Below are 27862 nucleotides of genomic sequence, written 5' to 3'. Positions count from 1 at the left end.
TAGTTTCTTTTGTAGTACCCGTTACACCAAAAGAGTTAAAAAATGACTTTTTGATCTTTGAGTCACTAGCCTAACATATTAAACAGTAAATCAGGAAATCCAGTAATCAAATGAAAGATGGCTCGTGATATGTTTGATGACACTCTTCCTGATCAGGACGTTGCCAAAGGTCTGTATCTGTTTTTATAGGCTATAGAACACTTGAACTGGTCTCCAACGTAGACTAGGTCTGCCAAAATGGAATAGAGATGAGATCATAGGCTGTATTTTTTAGCCTCTGGGTCATCAGATGCTGGGGTACCATTCTATTTTGGTGGATCCAAAAAAATCCTCATAATAAAGAGTAAAAGTATTAGATTTCTTAAATTATGCTCTTCCAAAGTATCATATTTGCATCTCTGATGTTGCATTTGTGACTATGTACTGACCATGTACCTCACATTTGCCATCCTAAATATAACTTTAATAATATATTTGACAGCATTTGTCTTTCTCATTTTTCCATCTCATGGTGTGCTAACAATTATTAGCTCTAGCCTTTACTCAATGAAATCCAGTTTTTGCCTAGCATAAATGATTATAATAGAAGGAAATACAATAAGCCTAATTGGATCAATAAATAAATGCTGAATAGTACAAAGCAAGTATTTTATTGCTTTTGAGTTTTCTTTTAGTTTAGTGAATATCTGGGTCAAAGTGCAAGGGAAACTATAAGAGTGGAAACTTTGGTGATCTAACATGGAAAGATGGGAGTTGAAAACTACTACCACCAAATGCAACATTATGGCTGGTAAAATCATTAAAATGTCTTCAAATAAGTAGAAGAAAACCAAGTCAAACTGAATAATTGTTAAAGGCCTAACCTAATAGTACTGAAAACTCATAGGCTAGTTTCCCATGCTCTTTGGGCCTGATCTGTATATTTATATCACTTATGAGTGAAGTCTCTGTTTAAGTCTTAAAAATGAAGTATTTGACTATTTAGGGTAGGCCAAACTACTAGGGTTATGCCTAATTGCCTTGTTAACTTAATTAGGCATAGTATATATTACTAGGCCTAATTATTAGTGGGCCCAGGTTAGATTGGGGCAGATCATAGCTAACTAATTAGGCATAAAAATGCTTAATTTTGCCAGATACTAGATGGCATCAGTAATTTTTTTATACCCTAGCACCAGTTTCCACTCTTATGAGTTACCAATACTCCTTGATCTGGGCTATATCTAGGACCACCAGGGGAGGGGGTACATTGTTAGCTAGCCTATACAGATACTATATTTACAAAAGTTTAAACTAGTAAAGGTAGGCTAAAGTAAATCAAAGCAGTCCAAATTTCTGACCTACAAATAAAATGAACATGGATAAGATAAGTTAATATTACAAGAACTAAAAAACTGGCTAAACAGTGTCAAAAATAACAAAATCAGAAAGGCAAAGCCATTCATTAGTGAAAAAAATTAAGCAGGAAAATGTCAGTAAGTTAAAAAGGTAAAAAATAAAAAAGAGTGAGATAAAATTAGCATTGAAAAGATTTAAAAGAGAACATATAAACAAAGGGAAGGGAACAAAAGAATCAAACAAACATAAAATTTGGGTATCACCAGTACCAAAGAAAAAAAAGAGGAGGAAAACTAGCAGTTTATTTCATCAGATTTTATTTTATCATGTTTCCTGTATAAAGGTTTATTATTACATTCTTTTTTTTGCAAAACAGAGGCACAACATTCCTCACCTATGCTCAAGAGTTTCCTGCTTGGGCTTTTTTAGAACGAGCAAGTATGGTACCTTAGCTTCTTTAAAAATTATTCTCAGAGCTCTTTTTTGAATGGATTCATTTTTTGTGGAACTTCTTTGAATAGATTCAAAGTAAGTAGAATATACCACTCACTGCCTTTTTTATCCTCTTTCCAGATACTTGCAAATTCGATTTTTACCTAACCTTTTTAACCTTGCTCAAATATATAGGCCATATTATATATTTCCATGTGCTTTTTGATTCTCATGTTTGTCACTATTGCTTTAGTTTATGGGAAACTGGTTTTAACAAGAGTCATGGTATTAGAGGTATATAAGCCATGCCCAAAATAAGAGAAAAAGGCATTATCTTTGAGGGTCTGTAAAGGGCTTTAAATTTAATTTTCAAGTAAATCAGCTATTATATTGATAAAGAGTATAAAAAAGGCATTGAGTGCCATGTTCACTTTATTCATTGGTCATATATTTATACAGCTCCATATTTACCAATGTAAAGAGTAGGGACTATTGAGAAGAGGCATGTTGTTAAAGCAATTCTTTCTTCACAACATACAGAGTAAATATAGCTTACACATTTTGACTACAGCTCCACTGTTTTTTATCCCCCCCCCTATCCTCACTTAATGTACAAGTATATAATGCAATTTATATATTTCCCTTGTACTCTGCCACCTGTCACTCTCGTCTTTCTTGTTCTTGGCTGAAACACCAGGGACATATTGGCAGACTGCATAGGAAATATATAATTCAGGCTATGTATTTGCACATTAAAGGGGTGGAGGTTAAATATAGAGAAGTTCCAGTCAAAATGTGTTAGCTACAATTATTCTGCATAGTGTTATATTAAATCACACTTGCAATCAATAGCAATTTTGAGGAATCACCAGTCAGTGAAAGTAGTGTGTTGACTGATCAGGTGATCTCCAAACTATTCACTAGGGCTTTTTGCTTTATTTCTTGTCAAGTGATAATTTTAATGATGCAATATTTGCAGAAGAGACTGTATACTCACCACCCATTTGTAAAAGAATTTGCTGTGCAATCTTGATTTGGCATGCTTCTTGAAAAGGTTTTGATCATGTTCTATTTTTCTTGAAGAATTATGTGGTTGAAAAATGTTTGGTATAGGCTTTTAATGGTTTAGCAGCTTGAATTGCATAATCAGATCCCCTTAATTTTGGCAATTAGCTAGTGTAGTATATTCAATTTTTCAAGCCAAGAGGGGCAAAGGGGGAGCCAAGCCAAGGGGGATTCTTTCCAATTAATGGCATTGATTTAAGTGATTCCCTCTATGTTTCCCTCTTTGTTCTTCTCTAGACGACCTGGGGCAATGCTTCAGATCCAGGATATTTATCTTTGTCCCCCTATTTATAAAATGAGGAGATAAACACATAATTGTGTTGCTTGTTGTAATTATGTAAAGGAGTGAATGCTTAGCAACAATTTATTGAAAAATAGTTTGGTTAAGTAAAGGGACATAGAATCAGGAACTGAAGTTTTTCTAAGGATTAGGATTGAAGTCAAGGAAATTTCCTGACTGTTGAAATAATTCCACTGTGTAATTCATTTTTATGGACTAAATCTCCTTTTTTTTAATGAAGCTTGTGTTTAAACTCTCTGATAGCAGATAATCAATTTTTTACATAGCAGCACTATTTAAACAGCCATCTTATTTAGAAGAGGTTAATCATACAATAAGGTAACTTATTAATTCCAAAGTGTGGTATGCTTTACCAAGCTTGTTGCACTAAATGTTAAAACAATTTATGACAGTGCTGAAACACACTGTATAAACACATATATGTCAGAAAAACAACTAATACAAAAAAATAAAAAAGATTCAAAACAGATCATATACCTAGTATGGAAATCTGTAGAGGCTAAACTACTTTTGAAAGACTGGACTGTTTGATAGTCACAACTGTTTCTGATGGAAGTGTGTTTCAAGTCTTCCACACTTGACTAGATAAGGAGTTTTGGCCTAATCGTTTCTGTGGACATGGTGGGTATATTTTGTGTTGGTGTTGACAGGTACTACTGTATTTGGAAAAAGTGAAGAAGTGAATTGGAGTGGTATTATGAATGTTCATAATAATGTGGAATGTATTTATTAGGTCAGCTCTATCATGTGGGAACTGAAGACTAGGCAACTGGAGTCTCTATATTCCCTGGTTGTTTGGTAGATGTCTTGGGTAAGGTATCAGTTTCATGGCCCTATGCTGTACTTCTTCAACTCTTTCTCTATCTCTCTTGTTAAGGGGATACCATACTGATGAGCAATACTTAGATATTGGACATATAGTGGATACATGTAGTGCAATCAATGAACAAAGATTAAGCTTAGAAAGTGTAAACTTTAGATGTAATAATTAGTAATATACCCTATGGGTGATACCCAATACATGTTTATCAACAAAGCAATGGTAATGTTGAGGTAGTCAATGCAAATAGTGCACAGCATTGCGCTTGGTTTCTTTAATGAACATAAGAGTTTGCCTGTGCAGCACCACCAGTGCAGTGCATCCAAATCCTCTATTTGGATGCACTACTTGGATTAAAGAATTTCATGTTCATTCACGACTGACCTGTAAACTTTCACATCATCTGCAAACATTTTTAAGGTCGAATTTTTAACAACACACAGCATATCATTGATGAAATGGTAGAAGAGTACTGACCCAAGACAACTGCACTGCAGGACTCCACTTATGATAGAGATAGGTGATGACAAAGCATCACCTACCAAAACATCTGGGGTTCTGTTTGTAAGATGATCCATCATCCTTGCTTCAGTTTGCGGGCGGATACCATGTAGTTGTCATTGTGGGCGGATACCAGAAGTGTGAGGAAAATTTTGTCAAAAGCTTTGGGAAATTTAATATAAATATAATCAAACAGAATACCTCCAGAAGCTGCATGTTACAAGAACGCCGTTTACATAACCCATGTTGAGCTGAATGCTGTAAGTTATTTTTCTCAAAAAGTGCCTGCATTCTGTCCACCGGAACTTTCTCCATAATGTGGGAAAAGATATATGTATTTGAAATAACCGTAATTTTTAGAATGGGACTTCGAACCATTCTTTTACAATGGCCCAACGATTGTTTTTTTTTTCAAGCTGAAGGACTTTCACCAGACAAGAGACAAAGATTAAACAGATGTGTAAATGGTTCAACAAGCACTAATGCAAGTTCGCATAACATCGCATTTGAAAATCCTTCAAAATCCGGCACCTTTCCAGGAAACTAAATAAAAAAACAAGTTTTTTTTTTAACTGAGAGTAAGGAGCAACATTAAAACTTAAAACGAACAGAGATAAATCTGTATACGAAGGGGGCTGTCCCCTCCTCAATGCTTCGCTCTTTACGCTAAAGTTTGACTTTTTGTCACAACTCCACTTTTTTAAATCAATAAAAACTCTAGCATAAAAAGTGAGGCGTTGAGGAGGGGTCAGCCCCTTTCATATACGGGTTAATTTCTGTTCATTTTAAGTTTTAATATCGGTCCTTACTTTCAGTGAAAAAGAACTTGTTCTTTTATTTAATTTCTGAACATTTTTCAATTAACGCAGGTTCAAATTTGGCTCACCGTACATAAGAAGTTAAACAAAATTTGCAGATTAGTTTTGACAGAATTATTCTGTACATGAAGGTTGCCCCCTCCTCAATACCTTGCTCTTTACGCTAAAGCTTTTAGCACTTTAAAAAGCTTCCTATTCTAATTAAACGGTACTGTGTTTCAGTTTTAGTAAACAGTCCAGCTTTGGTGTAAAGAGTAAGGTATTGAGGAGGGGGCAACCCTTCATATATGGAATAATTTATGTTCGTTTTTCAAATAATGCCGGTAAATCTGGCTCACCCTCTGTGAAATGTACCCCTTCCCCTAACGGAAGAACTCCTCCGTGGAGATTTCATCCAACGTAAAGTGCACCCCTCCCCCGTCAAATTACCTCCGGACAGCTCCATCTGTCCTGAGAATCCCCCCTCCCTGTAAAAGTGCTTGCAGACGATTCAGCCTGAAAAATTCTCCTTAGAACTCTTTTGATTGAATAAGACTTCAATCCAATCGGTTTCTTGGTCACTCAAGAAATGCCCCCTTCCGTGGAAATTATTTCCCAGAAAACGAAACTCGTGGAAAAAAGACCCAGGATAATGCCTCCAGAAAATCTCCGCATGAAACATCTGGCAAAGAGAATGTAAGACAATTAAAACGAATTTGTTATGGTAATTCTGTCACATCCCTAAGTACAACATATCCTGAACCCCCCCCCCCCCCGAAACTGAAACCCCCCCCCCTCCCCGAAAGGAAGATATTCCCTATAGAAATCCAACCTAAGTAAACAACCCTTCCCCCCAAAAAAACAAGAGCCAAGAGCTCATATGGCACTTGTGACGAGGTCGGAACCTAAAATAAGACTTGGTACTAGAGTTATCGATTTCATTGTCCTAAAACCTCAAGAAGAACCGAACTTGCCAAAGCACTAGAAATCCCTCCAACTCCCCCAAAAAGATCGGATCCGGTCTGCTTATATCAATCACATATCTATAACTAGTACTTATTCTCGAATTCGCCTAAGTACTAGAAATCCCCCCAACTCCCCCAAAGAGAGCGAATCTGGTCCGGTTATGTCAGTCACGTATCTAGAACTTGTGCTTAACATTCCCATCAATTTTCATCCCGATCTCTTCACTCTAAGAGTTTTCCAAAATTTCTGATTTTCAAGATTTCCGTTTCCCCCTTCCGTCCTCCTATGTTCCTAGATCCGACCCGAGTTGAAAATGGAGCATGTGAGACATGAAATCTTTCTATATATTAAGTTTCATTAAGATCCGATCACCCGTTTGTAAGTTAAAACTATCCAATTTTTCCGAATTACCCCCCCCCCCCCCCCCCCCAAGTCCTCCAAAGAGAGCGGATTCGTTCCTGTTGTGTCAATTACCTATCTAGGACTTCTGCTTATTCTTCTCACCAAGTTTCATCCCGATGTCTTCGCTCTAAGCGTTTTCCAAGATTTCCGGTTTTCCCCTCCAACTCCCTCCAATCTCACCGGATCTGGTCGGGATTTAGAATAAGAGCTCTGGGACACGAGATCCTTCTAAATACCAAATTTCATTAAGATCTGATCACTCGTCCGTAGGTTAAAAATACCTCATTTTTCCGAATTGACTGTCTCTCCGCTCCCCCCAAGATGGTCGAATCGGGGAAACGACTATTTCAAATTTAATATGGTCTGGTCCCTGATACGCCTTTCAAGTTTCATCGCCCTAGCTTATCTGGAAGTACCCGAATCAGCAAATCTCAGACCAACAGACAGACAGAAATAGCGATCGCTATATGTCACTTGGTAAATACCAAGTGCCATAAAAAATGTCTGCATACTTCCAAATAACAAATACTGTACATAAACAATGGCCGAATTTCATAGCTTACAGGCCTCTCACCGCGGACTATCGCGGGCCATTTTACACTAAAGACATAATTACTTGATCTTTCAACTATTCTGAACAAAATGGCTATCTCAAAATTTTGATTAGATGATTTTAGAAAAAAATGGGCTTGGGAGGGGGCCCAGTTGCCCTCCAATCTTTTTGGTCGCTTAAAAAGGGTGCTAGAACTTTGTTCGAATGAGCCCTCTCCTGATGTTGTAGGAGCAATGGGTCGATATGATCGCCCCTGAAAAAAAACAACAAATAAACACGCATCTGTGATCTTTCTTCTGATAAAAAATACAAAATCCCACTTTTTTGCATATAGAGACTCAAAACCTATATTGTAGGGTTCTCTAATATACTGAATCTGATGGTGTGATTTTCATTAAGATTCTGTGACTTTTAAGGGGTTCTCCTCCTTTCTTCGAAAATAAGGCGAATTCTTTAATGCTCGTAACCATTGATGGGTAAAACTAAACTTATTGAAACTTATATATTTGAAATCAGCATAAAAATCCAATTCTTTTGATATATCTATTAATATCAAACTTCCGTTTTTAAAGTTTTGGTTACTATTGAGCCGGGTTGCTCCTTTATCAAGTTAAAAAAAAACAAGTTTTTCAACTGAAAGTAAGGAGCAACACTAAAACGAACTATTCCGTTTTAGTTAAACAGAAATTATCCGTACATAAAAGGGACTGTCCCCTCCTCAACGTCCCATTCTTTACTCTAATTTTCTTATTGTTTTAAAAGGTAGAATTGTGAGAAAGAGTCAAACTTTTGCGTAAAGAATGGGATGTTGAGGAGGGGACCATCTCTTTCATATACGGAATAATTTCTGTTCGTTTTAAGCTTTAATGTTGCTCGTTACTTTCAGTTAAAAAACTTGTTTTATTTATTAATTTTCTGAACATTTTTGGATTAATGCAGATGATCATTTTAGATCACCTTACATTAATAATTAAAACAAAATTTGCATATTAACTTTACTGTTTTGGCTAAATGGCTTTTTCAAAGTTTTGATCGGACAAATTTGATGAAAAAAGTAGTGGGAGAGGGGGCCTAGTTGCCCTCTAATTTGTTTTGTTACTTAAAAAGGCCACTAGAACTTTATTTACGAACGTTTTTATTAGTAATAAATATACGTAACTTACAATTTAACTTACGTAACGAACTTCTATGTTTGTATGTTTTTAATACATATATGGAGGGGGTGGGGGTTCGTCCCCTCGTCAATACCTCGCACTTTACACTAAAGTTCGAATTCTGTTCTAATTCTTTAAGAATGACCCCTGGACCACAAAGGCCGTTTAAATAGAATAAATAGCTCTTTTGAAATTATTAAAAATACTTTAGCGTAAAGAGCGAGGTATTGGGGAGGGGACGAACACCCTCATATAGGCCTACGTAATTATTTCTGTTTGTTTTAAGTTCTGGTATTGCTCCTTATTTTCAGTTGAAAAAATTGCTTTTCTTTATTTAATTTCTGAACATTTTTTGAATTTTTGAGGATTCAAAAATCTGAATGATTTTGGCTCATCGTACATGAATAATTAAAACAAAATTTGCATATTAATTTTATTTTTTTGGCTAAATGGTTTTCTCAAAGTTTTGACCAGATGATTTTGAGAAAAAGGGGCGGGGGAAGGGGCCTAGTTGCCCTCCAATTTTTGTTTACTTAAAAAGCGCACTAGCTTTTAATTTTATCTACAAAAGTTTTTATTAGCAATAAATATACATAACTTATAGATTAACTTATGTAACGAACTTCTATATTCGTATATTTTTATTGTGTATATGTGGGGCTTAGCCCCCTCGTCAATACCTCGCTCTTTACACTAAAATTCGAATTTTGCTCCAATTCTTTAAGAATGATCCCTGAACCACAAAGGACCTATAATTTGAATAAATAGCTCTTTTGAAATTACCAAAAATACTTTAGCGTAAAGAGCGAGGTATTGAGGAGGGGACGAACCCCCTCATATATGTAATAATTTCTGTTCGTTTTAAGTTTTAATGTTACTCCTTACTTTCAGTTGAAAAAATTTGTTTTTTTTTAATTTAATTTCTCATTGTTTTTTTTAAATAATGCTGGAAAATCCAGCGCCCCCTTCATGGAAATTCTCTTCACCCATGATAAATTCCTCTATGGAAAGATCCTCTCACATAATCCTTGACTCCCCCCCCCTACCACCACCAGAAAAATTACCCCCCTGAAAACGTCATTGTACTTCGTCAATAACCAATACCATATGTAAACAATGAGGAAAGTTCAGAAATTGCAGCCCTTCCCCCGGGGATTGTATGGATTAAATTATACTCTAAGACATATTTATTTGGTTTTCGACTATGCTCAACAAAATGGCTATCTCAAAATTTTGATCCGGTCACCTTAAGAAAAAATTAGTGTAGAGACCTAGTTGCTCTCCAGTTTTTTTTGGTCACTCAAAAAAGGCACTAAAACTTTTAATTTCCGTTAGAATGAGCCCCCTTCATGACATTCTAGGACCACTGGGTCGATACGATCACCCCTGGTAAAAAAAAACAAGTAAACACGCATCTGTGATCTTTCTTCTGGCAAAAAATGAAAAATTCAACGTTTTTGCAGATAGGAGCTTGAAACCTCGACAGTTGGGTTTTCTGATACGCTGAATATGATGGTGTAATTTTCATTAAGATTTAATGACTCCTTTTTCCGAAAATAAGGCAAATTTTCTCAGCCTCGTAACTTTTGATAGGTAAGACTAAACTTGATGAAGCTTATATATTTAAAATCACCATAAATATCCAATTCTTTTGATGTATATATTTGTACCAAGATTCTGTTTTTTAGAGTTTCGGTTACTATTGAGCCGAGTCGCTCCTTACTACAGTTCGTTACTACGAACTGTTTGATTCCTTTGCTAAATCTAGAGGAGTAAATTGAGCATGTGTTTCTGTGTGTGTTTGTGTGAAAACTGAACCAAATACCTTATTGAAAAGTTGTAACTTTACATGATTATCATCTATATGTGAAAGAGTTTCAGGCTCTTGGACTGATGCAATAACATTCGACTCAACCTCTTGACGATTTAGACAATGGAACTTGGTTACTCTGTTTCTAGCTCTTATATTTTGATCATGAATCAGAGGTTTTAATTTTTACGTCCTCACGCCACCCATCACCTTTTTCTTTTACCATTTGTACAACATACCGAGGAATGATTTGTCTATTTTTGCAAAACTGCCTGCTAGTAAATATTGCTATATATTGATCTTTACCTTCTTTAAAGCCCTGCTTAATAAATCCGAAGGACACATCAGCGGTAGCTTTACACTGCTGCAACTCCTCCTCTAGGATAGAAAAACGACGACGAATTATTATCAGAAAATGCATCGTAATTCCGTCTACCATAACCATAGAGGACTTGGTACTCGTGTATTATTGAGAACACTCTCAATAAGTGAAGTTAAGTTAGGTTAGGTATCTTCTATCACTATGCGCTCCTTCTCGTAATGTTCCTTCTCGTAAGAGTATAAAGTCATGTTGTGCCCATTGACGCACTGTTTTGTTGTGGGCAACAACCCCTTATCCTGAAAAAATATAATTGCCTCTTTTTCAGTCTTTGGCAAATCCCGAATCTTCATTTCAAAATCCATGTTCAGACACTATCCTCTATCACTATGCGTAGTTTTGAGTTTTGTCTTTGTGGCTGTGAAACTGGATTTTCTCATAAAATGTATCTGCGTCGTAGTTTGTTTCACGAAAGAACCTAACTTCACTTATTGAGTGTGTTCTGAATAATACACAAGTACCGAGAACTATTACGAGTATCAGCAAAACCCAAAAAACAATTTAGTGATATCACCAATACCGAATGACCGCTTTTTCCTAGTGGTGGTAAAAGCTCACATTAGTAATATTATTAGGTGATATCGCAATTACAAGGTTCGAGACTTGAAGGGGTCGAGTTAGACCGCAAACATGCCTATGCAAGTAATGCTCTTGTAAAGTTTGTGGGAATTGATTTTCAAACGACTCATCAGAAAGTTGCTTTGTATTTGAGGCGTAATCAATACAGGGTAGGTTAAATGCACCAACTGCTAGAAACTGGAACTAAATAAAGAAACAGAGGATAAGTACTGTAATATTTTTTGATTATTAAATATAGACAATTCACTAACACTAAGATTACAGTAAACAGCCACAACTCTAAAAGCGCTTGTGGACCCAGGAAATTCACATCAACAGCTAAACATTGCCATATACTTGATGAGATTGGGTCATTAACTTCCATATACTTCAACTTGGTATGAACATAAATGAAAATTCCATGCTTATAATTACTGTTTACAAAGAGATTATAATCACGCACTTGCTGGAAATACACATCTGGTTTAGTTCTTGGGTAACGATTCCGTAATAACGACGATTTGGGGTTTGAGGGCTTGAGATTTGTCAATCTTCGAAGATAAATAGTCTGCGTTTGTAGAGAGAACAGCTAAATCACTCCATCGTTCCCTACGAAAAGAATTCACTTTCACAAGTTCTGGTCCCGCTTTGCTGTTTCTAATCTTTAAACCTGATTCGTCTGCTGCTCCCTTTTCTTTAAGTTTCTGCTTCAAAACATCGTACTTTTTCTTATGCGCAATCATGAGAAAATCCGAAGCCTGTAAATATATCATTTTAACGTAAATGTAATGTCACTGCAATGATTGGTATTGCAAGACAATACTTGCTTTTTTTGTTTGCCCAGTGAAATTCAGTTCAAAATTAGACGTTTAGTGTTCAGGATATTGTTAATTTGTACTGGATGAGCTATTTATTATACGAAGTTTCTGATGATTTTTTTCCTGCTGGAAAATTAAGAAAGCTCTTCTCCTAAATCAGTCAATGAAGTTGGGTAATATCTCTATTCAGTTTTTCAGTAATTTTTTGCTGAATACATTCTATCTGATGTATCTTAATCACATTTTGGAATTTCATATAAGGTATTTATTTCAAAAAATTGCTATCACAACCCACAAAAGACTAAATGTGTATTTTGGGGTCAAATCGGACAAGTAGAGCACAACCTAAAAACAAGTTTAAAAATAACAATACCCTTGAAACTGGCCAAAGCGTGTGATAAAATTGATAGAATGAATAACTCATTCATAGGATTTTGTGTTAAATGTGTCTAAAGACTATTAGACTATGGTAAATAATGTTATCGAACATATATCTAAGAGATAATACAGTCTATAATGAACATTCCTGAAAATTTCTTCAGGAAACAGACATCATCATTGATACGAAAGACATCTTTACAATATAGACAGTTAATGTGTTAAAACAAAATCCTATGAATGAGTTATTCATTCTATCAATTTAATCATACACTTTTGCCAGTTTCAACTGTTTTGTTATTTTTAAACTTGTTTTGAGGTTGTGATGCTCAAGTGATACCGCCCAGGGAAAAAAATTAATTACAGCTCCCCACTCCCAATTAAACACAAGCAAAAAAAAACTGAATCAAAGTGAAAATTTGGGTTAAAGTGGGCAATTCCCAGCTGTGGCGCCCCCAGGCAATGGTGCCCGGGAAAACTATCGCAATCCCCCACCCCATAGGACCAGCTCTGTGTCTTTGTAATCTATGGTGTATTAAATTTGATTCCTGTATGTTTCTCAGGGGATGTGTACATGTGTATAACTGAAGCAAAAAATTATATGCAGACTTTAGGACTTGATACATACTTTAGGTCGGTGTCTTTTCTTTTGGTCTTTGTAGCCATACTACTGATGAAAACAAACTTCAGCTTCTTGACATGACACTATCTTTTGAGCATATTTGACATTATTAGTTTTTAAGCCGGAAAAAGAGGTTTTTATTGTTTAAAAAGTGGAACAGTGAGAAAGAGTCAAAAGGTTTTTGGCGTTGACATGAAAAGTCCTTTGGGGGTGATAGTTCTAAGCTACGCCCCGGGGGCACATAAGCTTTTTTGGGAGGGGTGGTTGTGTGAACTTTAGAGGAGGCTCATTTGATTTGAAATTTAAAGTTATAGTTCCCTCTTAAGAGTCAAAAGTGACGGGAGGGAAACTAGCCCCCTCTCCCTGACGTTCACTTTTCTCTAAACGTATTCGATAAAAATTGTGAGACGGTCATTTTATTAACAATAGCCCAAAGAGTATATTACAATGCCTTTAGGGTGGACGCAACCCTCCAGAGGCTAGGGGCAAGGATTTTTGGCTGTGCCGCGGGCATTAAAGGTTTTTATGGAACAAATGGTTGTATAAACATCGCATCGGATGGGGCTCGTTTGATTAGAAGTCGGAAGATCTAGTATCCTTTTTAAGAGTCAAAAATGAATGGAGGGCAACCAGCCCCTCCCCCGCGAGCCAATTTTTTTGTGTATTTTTGGTGCTAATTGCCCAATTTTCAGATTTTAAACTAAATCAACTCGAGTAGTATGAGCTTTTTAAAATAGTAAATGTAATCTTTTTCAGGATTCTACACCAAATATGAACCAAAAGAAGTCCTTGGAAGGTGAGTAGGTAAGACTTATAAAGTTGTTTCTTTATTATTTATCCCACTATTCGGATTGGTCCAAAGTAGACAATGGGCAAAATTATCCAATTTATGTCTAAAAATGAACTCCTTAGAGTATTTTTTTTTACATTTCATAAGAAGTCATCAGAATATTGAAAGTAAGACTCACAAGAAGGTAGATAATGATTGTTATGTATCCACCGTTATTTTTTGGCTTCTCTTTTTTTTCTCTATTTACGGTCTTTCGTTTTCAAGTTTCTTTTCTTTTTCTTTTTTTTAACATGCTCTACCCCATGGAAAGGCTTGGATTGTTTGTAGTTTTGTTTATTGGATTTTATTATTGGGCAAAATGTATTTAGGAAATGCCTTAAAATATTAATCATTAAATAGATGAATTATTATTCTCATCTTGCAAAAAAAAATCCTGGGTGCGTCAATTTGGGTGCGACATTGGGAAATTAGGGGTTAAAAATGAACTTACAAGTTTTTATTACTTCATAAGAAGTCATTATAAGCTTAGAATTAAGACTTTTATTTATTTGGTTTTATTTATGTCACTATTTTTTTGCCTTTTCCCCTAGTTTACAGTTGTTTGCAGAAAAATGGACTGGGAAAAGTTATATAGTAATTGTATTGTTATTTTGTTTTAAAGATGGTTTGACATCTCTAATAGTAAATTTCAAAGTAATTCCGTCATTTTCTTCTCCCGCTTGAAGGTTGCCAGAAATTGGAATTCGGTCGAAAGGTCTGTTTTTAAGGCTAACTGCTAAATTATTTTCATGTCTGATACTCATATGTCACTTTGAATCGGACAAAGTAAAAACTGCGCGACATTGGGAAATTAGGGGTTAAAAATGAACTTAAAGTTTTTATTACTTCAGAAGAAGTCATTATAAGCTTAGAATTAAGACTTTTCTATATTTGATTTTTATTTATGTCACTATTTTTTTCCCCTAGTTTACAGTTTTATTTATCTCTAAACGGTGTTTTAACGTTTTCTTACGGTGTTAAAACACCGTAAGTGTTTCACTTTGAGAAATACTTTAAACTTAATCTTTCAACATCGAAGCATACGAGATTTGCAACAGATAACTGATATAAACCTACTTTGTGTAGAAATGATATGAAAAAGAACATTGAATTTTTACCATTTCTTTATAAGGGTTACGTGTATGATTATTACGGTTTTGATGGCATTATGAGCAAAAAGGTCAAAGTTTTAAAGGTACAACATTTAAGGTTTTTTTCATATATGATGAAATCAGTGATAAAGTTGCGCGATTACAATTAGATATAACAGTTTATAATTTTTCAATGGATTGCTTCACAATGCTATTGTCAGTCCTCTTACCTATGTCAAGCCCCCTCCAGTGCAAAGGACAAATTTACTGTGAAATTTCCAATTTAAAGGGTATTTTACGACGCAAGAAGACTGTCAAATCCAAAGTTCTCATGAGTTTTTAGCATAAAGGTTCATTAGATCACCTTTGAAACAATATACATGTTATATTATTAAAACTAAAACTAATTATAAAATGTTCTAAAGACAATGACAACGTTTATAGTTATATAACTGTCATTAATCAATGAGATATGGTTTGAAGTTTTCATGAGATTTTAGCTTAAAGGCTCATTTCATTAGACCTTTGAAATAATATACATGTTGCATAAGAAAATAATTGAGGAGGAAGCAATTGAGTTTGAATTTTAGTTGCTTCTCACTAAAAATCTGCTTATTTTCATCGAACCCTTATATTTCTTAGTTCATATCTAAAGATAATCAGTTTTTGTTATTAGTGTTTTTTTTTAATAATATACATGTTGCATAAAACAAATTATTGAGGGGAAAGAAATTGACTTAAAATTTTAGTTGCTTCTCACTAAAAATCCGCATATTTTCATCAAACCCTTATATTTCAAAGGTCATATCTAAAGGTAATTATATTTTGTTATTTGTGTTTTTTAATAATATACATGTTGCATAAGAAAATTATTTTGGAGGAAGCAACTGAGTTTAAATTCTTGTTGCTTCTCACTAAAAATCCGGATATTTTCATCAAACCCTTATATTTCAAAGGTCATATCTAAAGATAATTGTTCTTTGACAGCCCTCACATCTGGTCCTTAGAGATAACAACTGAGCCAACTACATTTTTAGCTTCTAAGCAGTTTCCCATTGATTTTATGAAATTTATGTCTAATGCATGAATCGAACATGAGACCCATTATTTCCTGTGGTAAAAGAACGACACGTTACTCGACTAAGGTAACAAGTCATAGATGGAATTATGTTCTTAGAAACAAATTCTAGATGATCAATGTATTGTTTGTGGAACGCTGGTCTACTGGTGTTAGCCGTCACTACATCGTAACAAATTGTTGGCACAATCGATTTCTCAATTGAATAAATGGTAAATGCAATTAGCGATTTGTTTGTGGCCGCCTTTTTTGGCATCATTCCGAGAATAGGCATACCATGGTGATTTGAGATGCTTGCTGGACAGACATATTCTTTTGATGGTTAATGAAACTTGTTTCGATCTCCAAAAATTGTTGTACAGACTGCAACCGGCCAGGTATCATTTTTGTAATCTAATGGTCCTGAGCACATCAGTTTTCCATTACCGGGCTTGCGCATGAGCTTGGGTCCCCATATTGCCATCCAAAACCCCATGTCTCTGTCCTGGGCCCCAATGCCCCTCCTCCAATTTTTGAACGTGAAATGATTATCAATTATCGATATTGATTATTGGTTATCGATTATTGATTGTGGATATTGATTACCGACTACCGATTATGGATATTGAAACCCCATGTCCCTGTCTTGGGCCCCAATGCCCCTCCTCCAATTTTTGAACGTGAAATGATTATCAATTATCGATATTGATTATTGTTTATCGATTATTGATTGTGGATATTGATTACCGACTACCGATTATGGATATTGATTATCGATTATTGATTATCGATTATTGATTTTCGATTAGTGATTATCGATTAGTGATTATTGATAATTAATTATCGATTATTGCTTATCGCTTATCCATTATTGATTATTGATTTTATTGGTTTTTTAACTTAGAATTTTTTTGGGATTTAAAATTTTCTTGGACTTAGAATTTTTTCTGAACTTAGATTTTTTTGAAACTTAGAATTATTTTGGGACTTAGAAAATACTCAAATTTCATTTACAAAAATAGTTGTATTTTAAACATTGATGTTCTTATTTCTGAAAACTAAACCCCAAGTTTATTAAATACTAAAATATTATTAATACCGTGTGTAGTTTCATTTCTGAAAACTAAAACCTAAGTTTATTAAATACCCATATATTATTAATAAATCAGATTCATTTTAAACGTGGATGTCATCATTTCTGAAAACTAAAGCCAAGTTTATTAAATACTTAAATATTGTTAATAAAATCAGATGTATTTTAAATGTGGATTTTCCTATTTATTAATTCTATTTATGGATTTTTAAGTATTATTAACAGAATCAGCTGTAATTTAATCGTGTCTGTTCTTATTTCTGAAAGCTTAAACCCAAGTTTATTAAATGCCCAAAGATTATTAAGAACATGAGATGTATTTTAAAGTGGAAAGTCTTATTTCTTAAAACTAAAACCGAAGTTTATTAAATTCTCGAATATCATTAATAAAATAAATGTATTTTTAACGTAATATTACGAAAAGTAAAATTCAAGCCTGTTAATTTCTGAAAACTAAAAACAAAAATTTATTAAATACTCATATATTTTTAATAAAATCACATGTATTTTAAACATGGATCTTTTTTTCTGAAAACTAAAACCCTAGTTTATTAAATATTCAAATAGTATTAACAAAATCAGATGTATTTTAAACGTGGATGTTCTTATTTTTGAAAACTAAAAACCAAAATTTATTAAATACTCAGATATTATTAAAAAAAAATCAGATGTATTTCATACATGCATGTTCTTTTTTTCTGAAAACTTAAACCCTAGTTTATTAAATATTCAAATAGTATTAACTAAATCAGATGTATTTTAAACGTGGATGTTCTTATTTCTGAAAACCAAAGCTAAAGTTTATTACATATGCAAATATTATTAATAAAATCAAATGTATTTTAAACGTGGACATTCTTTTTCTGAAAAATAAAACCCTAGTCTATTAAATACTCAAATAGCATTAACAAAATCAGGTGTGTTTTAAACGTGGATGCTCTTATTTCTGAAAACTTAAACCCAAGTTTATTAAATACTCAAATATTATTAATAAAATCAGATGTATTTAACGGGGATATTCTTATTTCTGAAAACTAAAATCCCAGTTTATTAAACACTCAAATATTATTAATAAAATAAGGCATATTTTAAACATGGACGATGTTCTTATTTCTGAAAACTAAAATCCCTGATATTAAATACTCAAATATTATTCATAGAATCAGATATATTTATAACGTGGATGTTCTTGGGCTTTATTTCCATGTTTATTTCGTATTTGCTCTTTGAAACATAGAAACGACCTGGACTCCAGTTTTCAGAAGTACAAACCTCCGCGTTTAAAATGCATCTGATTTTATTAATAATATTTGAGTATTTGATAAACCTGGATTTTAGTTTTTAGAAATAAAAACATCCATGTTAAAAATAACAATATCTGGATATTTAATAAACTTGGGTTCTAATTTTCAGAATTAATGACATTCACGTAAAAAATATAGCTGTTTTTATTGATAACATATGAATTTTTTAATAAACTTAGGTTTTAGTTTTCAGAAATAAGAACATCCACGCTTAAAATACATCTGATTTTATTTATAATATTTGAGCATTGAATAAACTTTTATTTCAGTTTCCAGAAATATTGACATTCACGTTAAATATAATCTTATTTTATTGATAATAGTTGAATTTTTATCAAACTTCGGGTTAGTTTTCAGAAATAAGAACATCCCCGTTTAAAATACATCTGATTTTATTTATAATATTTGAGTATTTAATAAACTTGGGTTTTAGCTATCAGAAATGCGAACATCCACGTTTAAAATACGTCTGATTCTATTAGTAATATTTGAGTATATAATAAACTTGGTTTTTTGTTTTCAGATATAAGAACATCAAGGTTTAAAAGATCTGATTTATTAATAATATATGATTATTTGATAAACTTGGGTTTAAGTTTTCAGAAATGAGAATACACACGGTTAAAATGCATCTGCGGTTATTTATAGCATTTGAGTATTCAATAATCTTGGGGTTTAATTTTCAGAAATAAGAACACTCACGTTTAAAATGCATTTGATTTTATTAACTATCTTGAGTATTTAATGAAATTCGGTTTCAGTTTTCTGAAATAAGAACATCCACGTTTAATATTTAATAAACTTGGGTTTTTCGTTTTCAGCAATAAGAACACACACAGTTAAAATATAATCGATTTTATTTAGTATTTGAGTATTTAATGAACTTGGGGCTTAGTTTTTAAAATAACAACATCCACGTTTAAAATACATCTGATTTTATCAATAAAATTTGAGAATTAAATAAACTTGGGTTTTGTTTCAGAAATGAGAATATCCACGTTTAAAATACATCTGATCTTAATAATAATATATGAGTATCTAATAAACTTGGGTTTTAGCTTTCAGAAATACGAACATCCACGTTTAAAATACGTCTGATCTTATTAATAATATTTGGAGTATTTAATAAATTTGGGTTTTAGTTTCAGAAATAAGAACATCCACATCTAATTTTAATAATAATATGTGACTATTTATTAAACTTGGATTTTAGTTTTCAGAAATGAGAATATACACGGTTAGAATGCATCTGTTTTTTAATGAGTATTTAATAAAATTTTGGTTTGTTTTCAGAAATAAGAACATCTACGTTTAAAAATGCATTTGATTTTATTAACTATCTTCAGTATTTAATGAAATTCGGTTTCAGTTTTCTGAAATAAGGACATCCACGTTTAATATTTAATAAACTTGGGTTTTTCGTTTTCAGAAATAAGAACACACATAGTTAAAATATAATCGATTTTATTTAGTATTTGAGTATTTAATGAACTTGGGGCTTAGTTTTCAAAATAAGAACATCCACGTTTAAAATACATCTGATTTTATTAATAAAATTTGAGAATTAAATAAACTTGGGTTTTGTTTCAGAAATGTGAATATCCACGTTTAAAATACATCTGATCTTAATAATGATATATGAGTATGTAATAAACTTGGGTTTTAGCTTTTAGAAATGCGAACATCCACGTTTAAAATACGTCTGATCTTATTAATAATATTTGGAGTATTTAATAAATTTGGATTTTAGTTTTCAGAAATAAGAACATCCACATCTAATTTTAATAATAATATGTTACTATTTATTAAACTTGGATTTTAGTTTTCAGAAATGAGAATATTCACAGTTAGAATGCATCTGCTTTTTTAATGAGTATTTAATAAATTTTGGGTTTAGTTTTCAGAAATTAGAACATCTACGTTTAAAATACATCCGATTTTAGTAGCAATATTTGAGTATTTAATAAAATTGGGTTTTAGTTTTTAGAAATAAGAATATCCGCTTTTAAAATACATTTGATTTTATTAATAATATTTGAGTATTTTATAACGTGGGTTTTAGTTTTCAAAAACGAGAATACACACGGTTAAAGTTGATCTGCTTTTATTAGTAATATTTATGTTTTTAATGAACTTTATGTTTAGTTTCAGAAATGAGAACATCCACATTTAAAATATATCTGATTTTATTAATATAGTTCGAGTATTTCATGTAAAAAAAAGTCCCAAAAGATTTTAGGTTCCAAATAAAAAATAATAATCAATAATCGATAATCAATAATCGACAATCATTGATCAATAATCGACAATCCATAATCAATAATCAATTATCGATAGTCATTGTCCATAATCAATAATGGATAATCAATTACCAATATTTATAATCAATAATTGATAAGCAATAATCGATAATCAATAATCGATTATCATTTATCAATAATTGACAATCAATATCGATAATCAATAATTATTTGACTTAAAAAAATCGGGGGGGGGCATTGGGGCCCTTGAGGGGAGCTCAGGGTCCTGGAGGGGGACTTGGTGTCCTGAATGGGAAAATGGGGACCGAAATTCATGCGCAAATACAGTAATGGAAAACCGATGTGCTCAGAACCATTACATTACAAAAATGATACCTGTCCGATTGTAGTCATTGTAATTTTTGGAGATCGAAACAATATTCATTAACCATTAAAAGAATATGTCTGTCCAGCATCTCAAATCACCATGGTATGCATATTCTCGGAATGATGCCAAAAAAGTGCTCGGAAACAGATCACACATTGCCAGATTGCAAGCACCATATATCCAATTGAGAAATCGATTGCGCAAATAACTTGTTACGATGAAGTGACGCTTAAGACCAGTTGACCGGCGTCCGAGAAACAATACGTTGATTGCCTAGAATGTCTTTGTAAGAACATAATTTTATCAATGACTTATTGGCTCGATCGAGTAACATGTTGTTCCTTTACTATAGGAAAAAAGGATCTCATGTTCGGTTTATATATCAGCCATAAGTTTCATAAAATCAATTGAAAACTGCTTAGAAGGTAAAAATGTCGTTGGCTCAGTTTTTATCTCAAAGTACCAGATGTGAGAGCTTTTACAGAGTGTATTGTATTGTTTCACCAACAAAATGAATGATTGCGCAATACCAGATAATAAATCCTTCTTGAAATTCTGGGAGACATGTCAGGAAATTCTCAGAAATCCGGATATGGGCCCGCTTGTAATCATTGTATTGTTTCACCGAGCACATGAATGAATTACATGAATTACGCAATGCCAGATTGCCTCATTCTTGAAATTCGTGAAATAAACGGAAACATGCCAAGAAATTCTGGGAAATCAGGATGTGGGTCCGCTTGTATTCATTATATTATCTCACTGAGAAAAGGAATGATTACGCAAGACCACATAACGCATCATTCTTTAAATTCACGAAATTTCAACCAGTCTCGGGAACCGGTTTGCACATTCTTGGAATGATGCGATAAAAGACGCTAGCAAAAAATTAATTAGAAATCTAAGCAAAAAATTAATTAAAGATCTAAGTAAAAGATGGGGGGAGATGTGCTCAGGACCATTCAATTAGAAAAGTGATACCTATCCGGTTGTAGTCATAATCAATTGTTAATAATGAAATATCGGCTCGATACCATTAGAGTACAGAAAAGATCTCTTCAAATTGTATATTAGAATCCATATCAAAACTTCGGTTATTAGACATTATATCACTTCAAGCTCACCTCTATTATTGAACAACATACTTGGCAAACGAAACTCTGAAATTTCCTTATCAGCCGGAAGTTGTGATAACGCCATGTGTGCATGGACCCGCTTGTATCCTTCTAAGGGTATCACTGAGAAAATTATCATATATTGTTCCCAGAAAATGCTTAGACCCTCATAAAAGTTTTTAGTCGGATACGAGGGACGAGCAACTCCAATAGCGCATTGGGAGAGGGCTGTGTTGGGACCAATAGAGCGAATATAGAGGATTTTAAAATAAGTGCCGGTATTGGGGATAGAAGGGGTTGGACTGTCGTAGGAGCCTAAGGGGGATACTACTCATGTATTTGGTGGTATTTAAAGGAACTGGTGTCTATTTTGTTAATTCCTAATTTACCCAAATAAGAAACAAACTAGAAAACTATTTGAGAGGTATAAAAAGAAAAAAATACATTAGAAATTTAGATGAGTAGTTAAAAATAAAGGCCTGGATTGAGTTTTGGGTCGTGTTTTGAGCAAAGGAAGCTATTTCTTTTTAAAATAAAAAAGTCTAAACTAGTATTAAAAAATAAAGATTTCCACTGCGTGTTGGTTCTCGCGCTGGACTTGAAATGTTTATAACAGGGTTTTGAGTCCTAGTGTCGCTGGTTAGTTTTAGAAATCTAAATTGGTAGTAAAAATAAAAGTTTTTATTGAGTGCTTGTTCTTCAACTGAACTTGAAATCGTTAGAACAGGGGTTCGAGTCCTGGCGTTGCTGGTTATTTGGTTTGGAACGGCGGTCAATGGTGTGAATCTGTAAGCTCAGTCAGAGTCGACCCAGCTCTAGATGGGTATCTGGAGAAATCGAGGGGAAAAATACGGGAAGCATCGGACAACTTTACCCCAAACCATGCATTGCACTCCCGACCGAAGGCATTGAAACGCAGACTATTGGTCAACATGGCAGCTGTTTCTTCTTAAAAAAACGTAGAAGAAAGATATACTATTTAGACCTTATTACCCCTTTCAGGGTTGGTCACCTCTCACGTGTTAGGTAATAGAAATTACTTGCTATCAGGACACGCTTTTCCTCCGTGTATGTATTAGAACCTTTGATTCCTTTGTTTTTTTTCCTTTATTATTTAGAGGGGTCAGCTCGACAGTGCGGAGATGTGTTGAGAAAGAAACTGGAAAGTCTTACGCCGTGAAGATAATTGACATTAGCAGCTCGCTAGCCGACGGCACCTCTGTGCGTGATCAGGTTTTGCACGAGATCCGAATGCTGAGGGAAGTAGCTGGACATCCTTATATAAGTAAGTCTTTAGCTTAATGGACAACTTATTCCCTTCCACCAAACTCAAAATTTTAATTCTACTCGTTCACTCATAAAAAAACCTGGAAGCTTAATGCCATCCAATAGCTGTGAGGCGAAACAGGATAGACTTACAAAAAATGTGCATAAAATTCGTAAGGTTTTAATGAAACTTTTTGACTTTATTCAATTCGATGGATGGATTCAATATCGGATGGATACGATCGTTTTTCAGAGCTGGCGGTTAGTGATTGGATGATAGTTACGTCACTGTTAGTGATTGGATGATAGACTCGTACCAATTTTATTGGCAGAGGTTACTATCATAATATTTATTTTGTTGATTATTTATAGTTATTCTAACTATTCTTTGTTAATACTTTACTAGTATTTATTATTGTTGCTTGGAGTAATGTATGTAGCATTTTACAAATTTCTTTGTGTATTTTTAATTAATACACATAACAACGTACCTCATAATACGTATACTAGATTTACTTATGTAAATGGACGTATTCAGAAATTCAGTGTATTTAAGGGGGAGGGGGCTTAGGACGAAAAAATCTTTGTATTACTTTGTCTATTTTTCAATCGCTTTAGTATACATTCGGAGAAAATATATGTGAAAATCGAAACAGTCACAAAAATACACATCGTAAACTAGTAAATTTTGGAATTTGTCAGTACTTTTTTTTTATATATTGGGAGAAAAATTAAAATTAGTCAAATTTTCAGATCTCTCGAATAATCAAGACTTAATTTTCCAACGCATGATACCTTTGTAGTGGGGATGAATCAGTCCCTTACCCTACTGATTCTGCTCCTGTGTATGGACACATGTTTGAATTAACTATTGAATTCAGTAAATTTTTGGGTTGGACCCTTATTTTGACTCCACTGCCTTATACCTCGGGTACCCATTGTATAAAGTCAAGCGATTGTTTTTGCGAGCTGAAGGTTAGTGGTTGGCTGGGGGTTACAGACACTTAACAATTATACAGGTTGATATTATAATTTCGATATTTACTTGTGGTCATTATTTATAGTTACTATTACTGTTTCTATGATTATTATTTTATTAGTATTAATCATTGTTGCCCAGACTAATATATGAAGCATACCTTACAACAATCTTTATATGCTTGAATCTTCGGACAAAAAAGCTCGGCTTTTCATGAAAGAGATTTTCCCTTTAATATGCTCAACGTTCACATAACTTTCAGCTTAATATATACTGAAACGTATCATGTAATGAATATATTAAATATATACATGTACAGGGACGCATCTGAAAATTCATTGCGTATGAGGGGGAGGGAGTGGGGGGCAAAGACGAAAAAAATTTACAGAAGGGGGAGGGGCCTTGTCCTACTTTTATCTAGTTTTTATTTGCTTTAAATTACCGTCGCAAAAATAAGTTATGAAAATCATAATAGTCACAAAAACACCCATCTTCAACTTGTGGATTTAGAATTTGTCACTTAAATTAGTCAAATTTCTAGTTTTTTGTAGTATTTTGTATATATTTCCGAATTTAAGATACATCGGAGGGGGGGGGGGGGTCCCTGCCATATCCTGAGATTCATCTTATTGTTCATTGACACATGTTTAAATAAACAAAAATTAGATATATCTTTTGGCGATATCTGTTCAATTTATTGAGTAGATTTTTGGGCTGCACCGAGAATCCCCCAACGGTGTAGCCAAAATTGCTGCGTGTAGCCAGATGAATTGTCTGCGACATATGCTTACAGTGATGATAAGGGGAATCGTTTTAACAAATTTCTTTTCTTTTACTGACCAAAACTTTTTAATATTTCCTATCTTGGACGATGACAGGGGGCGGGGAGGCAACAAGAATTGTAAAGGAATAAGAAATAGAGAAAAATATTGGTAACAACAAAGTTTAGGGTAGTAGTAGCCCCCAATCCCGCTGGGAACTTCACGGCGGTGTTCATGATTCTTGTACCTCATATACCGTCATAGTTAACCTTCCAAATAGCGCCTGTCTGATAACCGAAAATTTCCCTTTGGGAGAAATTTTTCTATGGCAAAGACGCCCAGTTTTTTCCCGTTCCCCGTTCACGCTTAGCAAGGTGACGTCATGACCTCCAAGTGGCATCCCTACCTGGCTTTCAACCCATTTCGCATTTTTTTCCATCATCTTACAAATTTCAGTTGTTTGGGAGGGGGGCTACAAGGAAAACTAAACAAATGGATCTAAAATTTGTTTATATCTATTTTTGTTACATTTTCATGAGTTGATCAAACATTTCGGGGGAGAGGCTTGGATCACATCCCCCCCCTCACTGGATACGGCCTGGCCACCCCGAAAGGGATGTTTTTTAAATCAACCAAGTGACAATGGATTATTTCTTGGGTTGTAAATAGGTGTCATTAAATTTGGATGCAATCCCTTTTTTGATTGTCCAACTTTACTTTTTGGACATCCACTCACAGCACAACCGATTAATTAATGAATTAAAGAATCAGTTATCACTTTCTCTTTCGAAAACTTCTAATTTGTTGTTTGAACTCAAGTTTTGTTGTTTTTCTTCAATTTGTTTTTATCAAGTTTTGGGAATATGGTAGGAAATTAGCTGCATGGGGTCCACCGGAACCAGCAAAATTTTGAAAGAAGTCTATGAGAAAAAAAAGTTAGGGATCTCTGATCTATATAGTAGGGTGTTTTATAACATTTTGTAAAAAGAGGAAAATTGTGTTGGGTGCTATCTTTCTTCAGTACATGTGGCTTTTTGCTTTTTGTACTTGTTTCCATCATCCCTCAAGCTGGGCTGAATTCAATTAAACATAAAGTAAAATTTCGTTTCTAAAGTTTGAAACAGCTTTTAAGTTGAAATATTTTTAACTTGACTGAAAAATTCTCAAGTCATGTAATTTAGCATTAGTCATGAAGTTATTATTTTCTCTTTCAAGTGATTTAGTTTGTACTTTTTTTTTTGTCATTTAATGTTGTCAATATTGCCAACTTTGTCAAGGAATTCCCTGTTGCAGTCAGTTGAATTCTGACATCTACCTCTATTTAACTTTGAGTTTATTGTGATTATTTATAAGTGATTTAGTTTGTACGGTTTTTTTTTGTTATTTAATGTTGTCAATATTGCCAACTTTGTCAAGGAATTCCCTGTTGCAGTCAGTTGAATTCTGACATCTATCTCTATTTAACTTTGAGTTTATTGTGACTCATGACTTTACAAATTAAAATCAGGGCACTATCGTACGCATTTGCAGCTTTTAGAATGTTCAGGGAGTCAATGTTGGTTCTCCAGTTAGCTTTAATGTTTTTTTAAGCACGTTCATAATTCAATTTTTTTTTTCTTTGCAGTTGAGCTATATGACGTTTTTGAATCAACCACATTTATATTTTTGATATTTGAGCTCTGCCGACGAGGAGAACTGTTTGATTACTTGACTAGTGTAGTTACACTATCAGAAAAGAAAACGAAGTAAGTTTGTTTCGAAATAAAAACTGCTTTAAAAGGAGATGCACATGTAACGTTTGGGGAGAGGGGTGTTGTAAAAACCACAAAAACTGGTGAATTTTGTGGAAAATGTAGGAAATTAGGAGTACTTGCCCCCTTCATTTTTTGCACACACACCCTCCCCACATATTCTGAAAGATACCTTTCCTAAGCATTTTTTTAATAAGAAAAGCCTTTTCTATATTTTCGTTGAAAAGAAAAAAAAGAAAAAAAAAAGACAAATTTGACTGCTAGAAAAAAAGTTAGGCTACCAAAAAAAAGCATACAAAAATATAAGAAATTCTGTTTACATTTATTTATTTTTTACTTTTGTACGAGTGAAACAATTTTTTTCGGGGGAGGAGGCTCTAATCTGGGTCTCCCCCCGTAGAAAATGGCTGAATCATAATGTTTATATTTTGTTTGTCACCAAATTAAAAGTACATACACCTGCTGTTTATTTTCATTTGGAGGAAAACGAAGTAAAGGTGCAGGATTTTTTTTTTACTGAAATTACCTAAATTAGAAAAAAAAATTAATTTTTTATTAAATCTAGCTAAATTTTGTGCTAAATCTTAACTAAATACTAAAAAACAAACTAGACAAACATTCTGCTGTTGTTCAGCTATGCTGTTGTGTTGACTTAGTAGCCTATGTTTTGTTTTTTGTCATGTTGGGCCTGTCTGAAATGAGCAAAGATCAGTGTATAGGCTAGCAGTTTCTGCTTAATGAGACTGGAGTTCTTGCGACTTATGTGTTTCCTGGCTGAACGCTGGCTGGCTGATGTGAATACGGCCCAGTTATTCAAATGGGCTATCTAAGATAGTTGCTAATTGAGGGAAGTATAATAGACGTGCACTGGGTAGGCTATATGCTACATTCTGTGATCAATCTGTCCTTTATCTATCTGGTCTTTATCCCCTTCTGAAGAAAAATGATGTTACTCAGATTCAGACTCTTTATTTCAGATATTGTAAATTTTTACTTTATCTCCCCCCTTGGTATAGCAATGGTAAGATAATTTGTAAGTTTGATGTCCCTGATATAAGTTCAAAGTTGGCCCTCCTGCATGGAAGATTGTTGGA

At 33.7% G+C, this 27862-nt stretch overlaps 1 protein-coding gene across 1 annotated transcript; it reads left to right on the top strand.

Annotated features, from left to right (window-relative positions):
- Positions 1-26782, top strand: LOC136040097 (phosphorylase b kinase gamma catalytic chain, skeletal muscle/heart isoform-like). Its single transcript, XM_065724190.1, has 4 exons — positions 1-169; positions 13651-13690; positions 23130-23296; positions 26642-26782. The coding sequence occupies exons 1-4, from the start codon at positions 118-120 to the stop codon at positions 26764-26766; spliced, it is 384 nt and encodes a 127-aa protein (XP_065580262.1). The 5' UTR covers positions 1-117; the 3' UTR covers positions 26767-26782.
- The last annotated feature ends 1080 nt before the right edge of the window (positions 26783-27862 follow it).

The sequence above is a fragment of the Artemia franciscana genome, chromosome 20 (assembly GCF_032884065.1).
Source record: "Artemia franciscana chromosome 20, ASM3288406v1, whole genome shotgun sequence".
NCBI classification, from domain to species: Eukaryota; Metazoa; Arthropoda; class Branchiopoda; order Anostraca; family Artemiidae; genus Artemia; species Artemia franciscana.
Note: the sequence above shows the minus strand (reverse complement) of the source record. Positions and strands in the feature narration are given on the sequence as shown.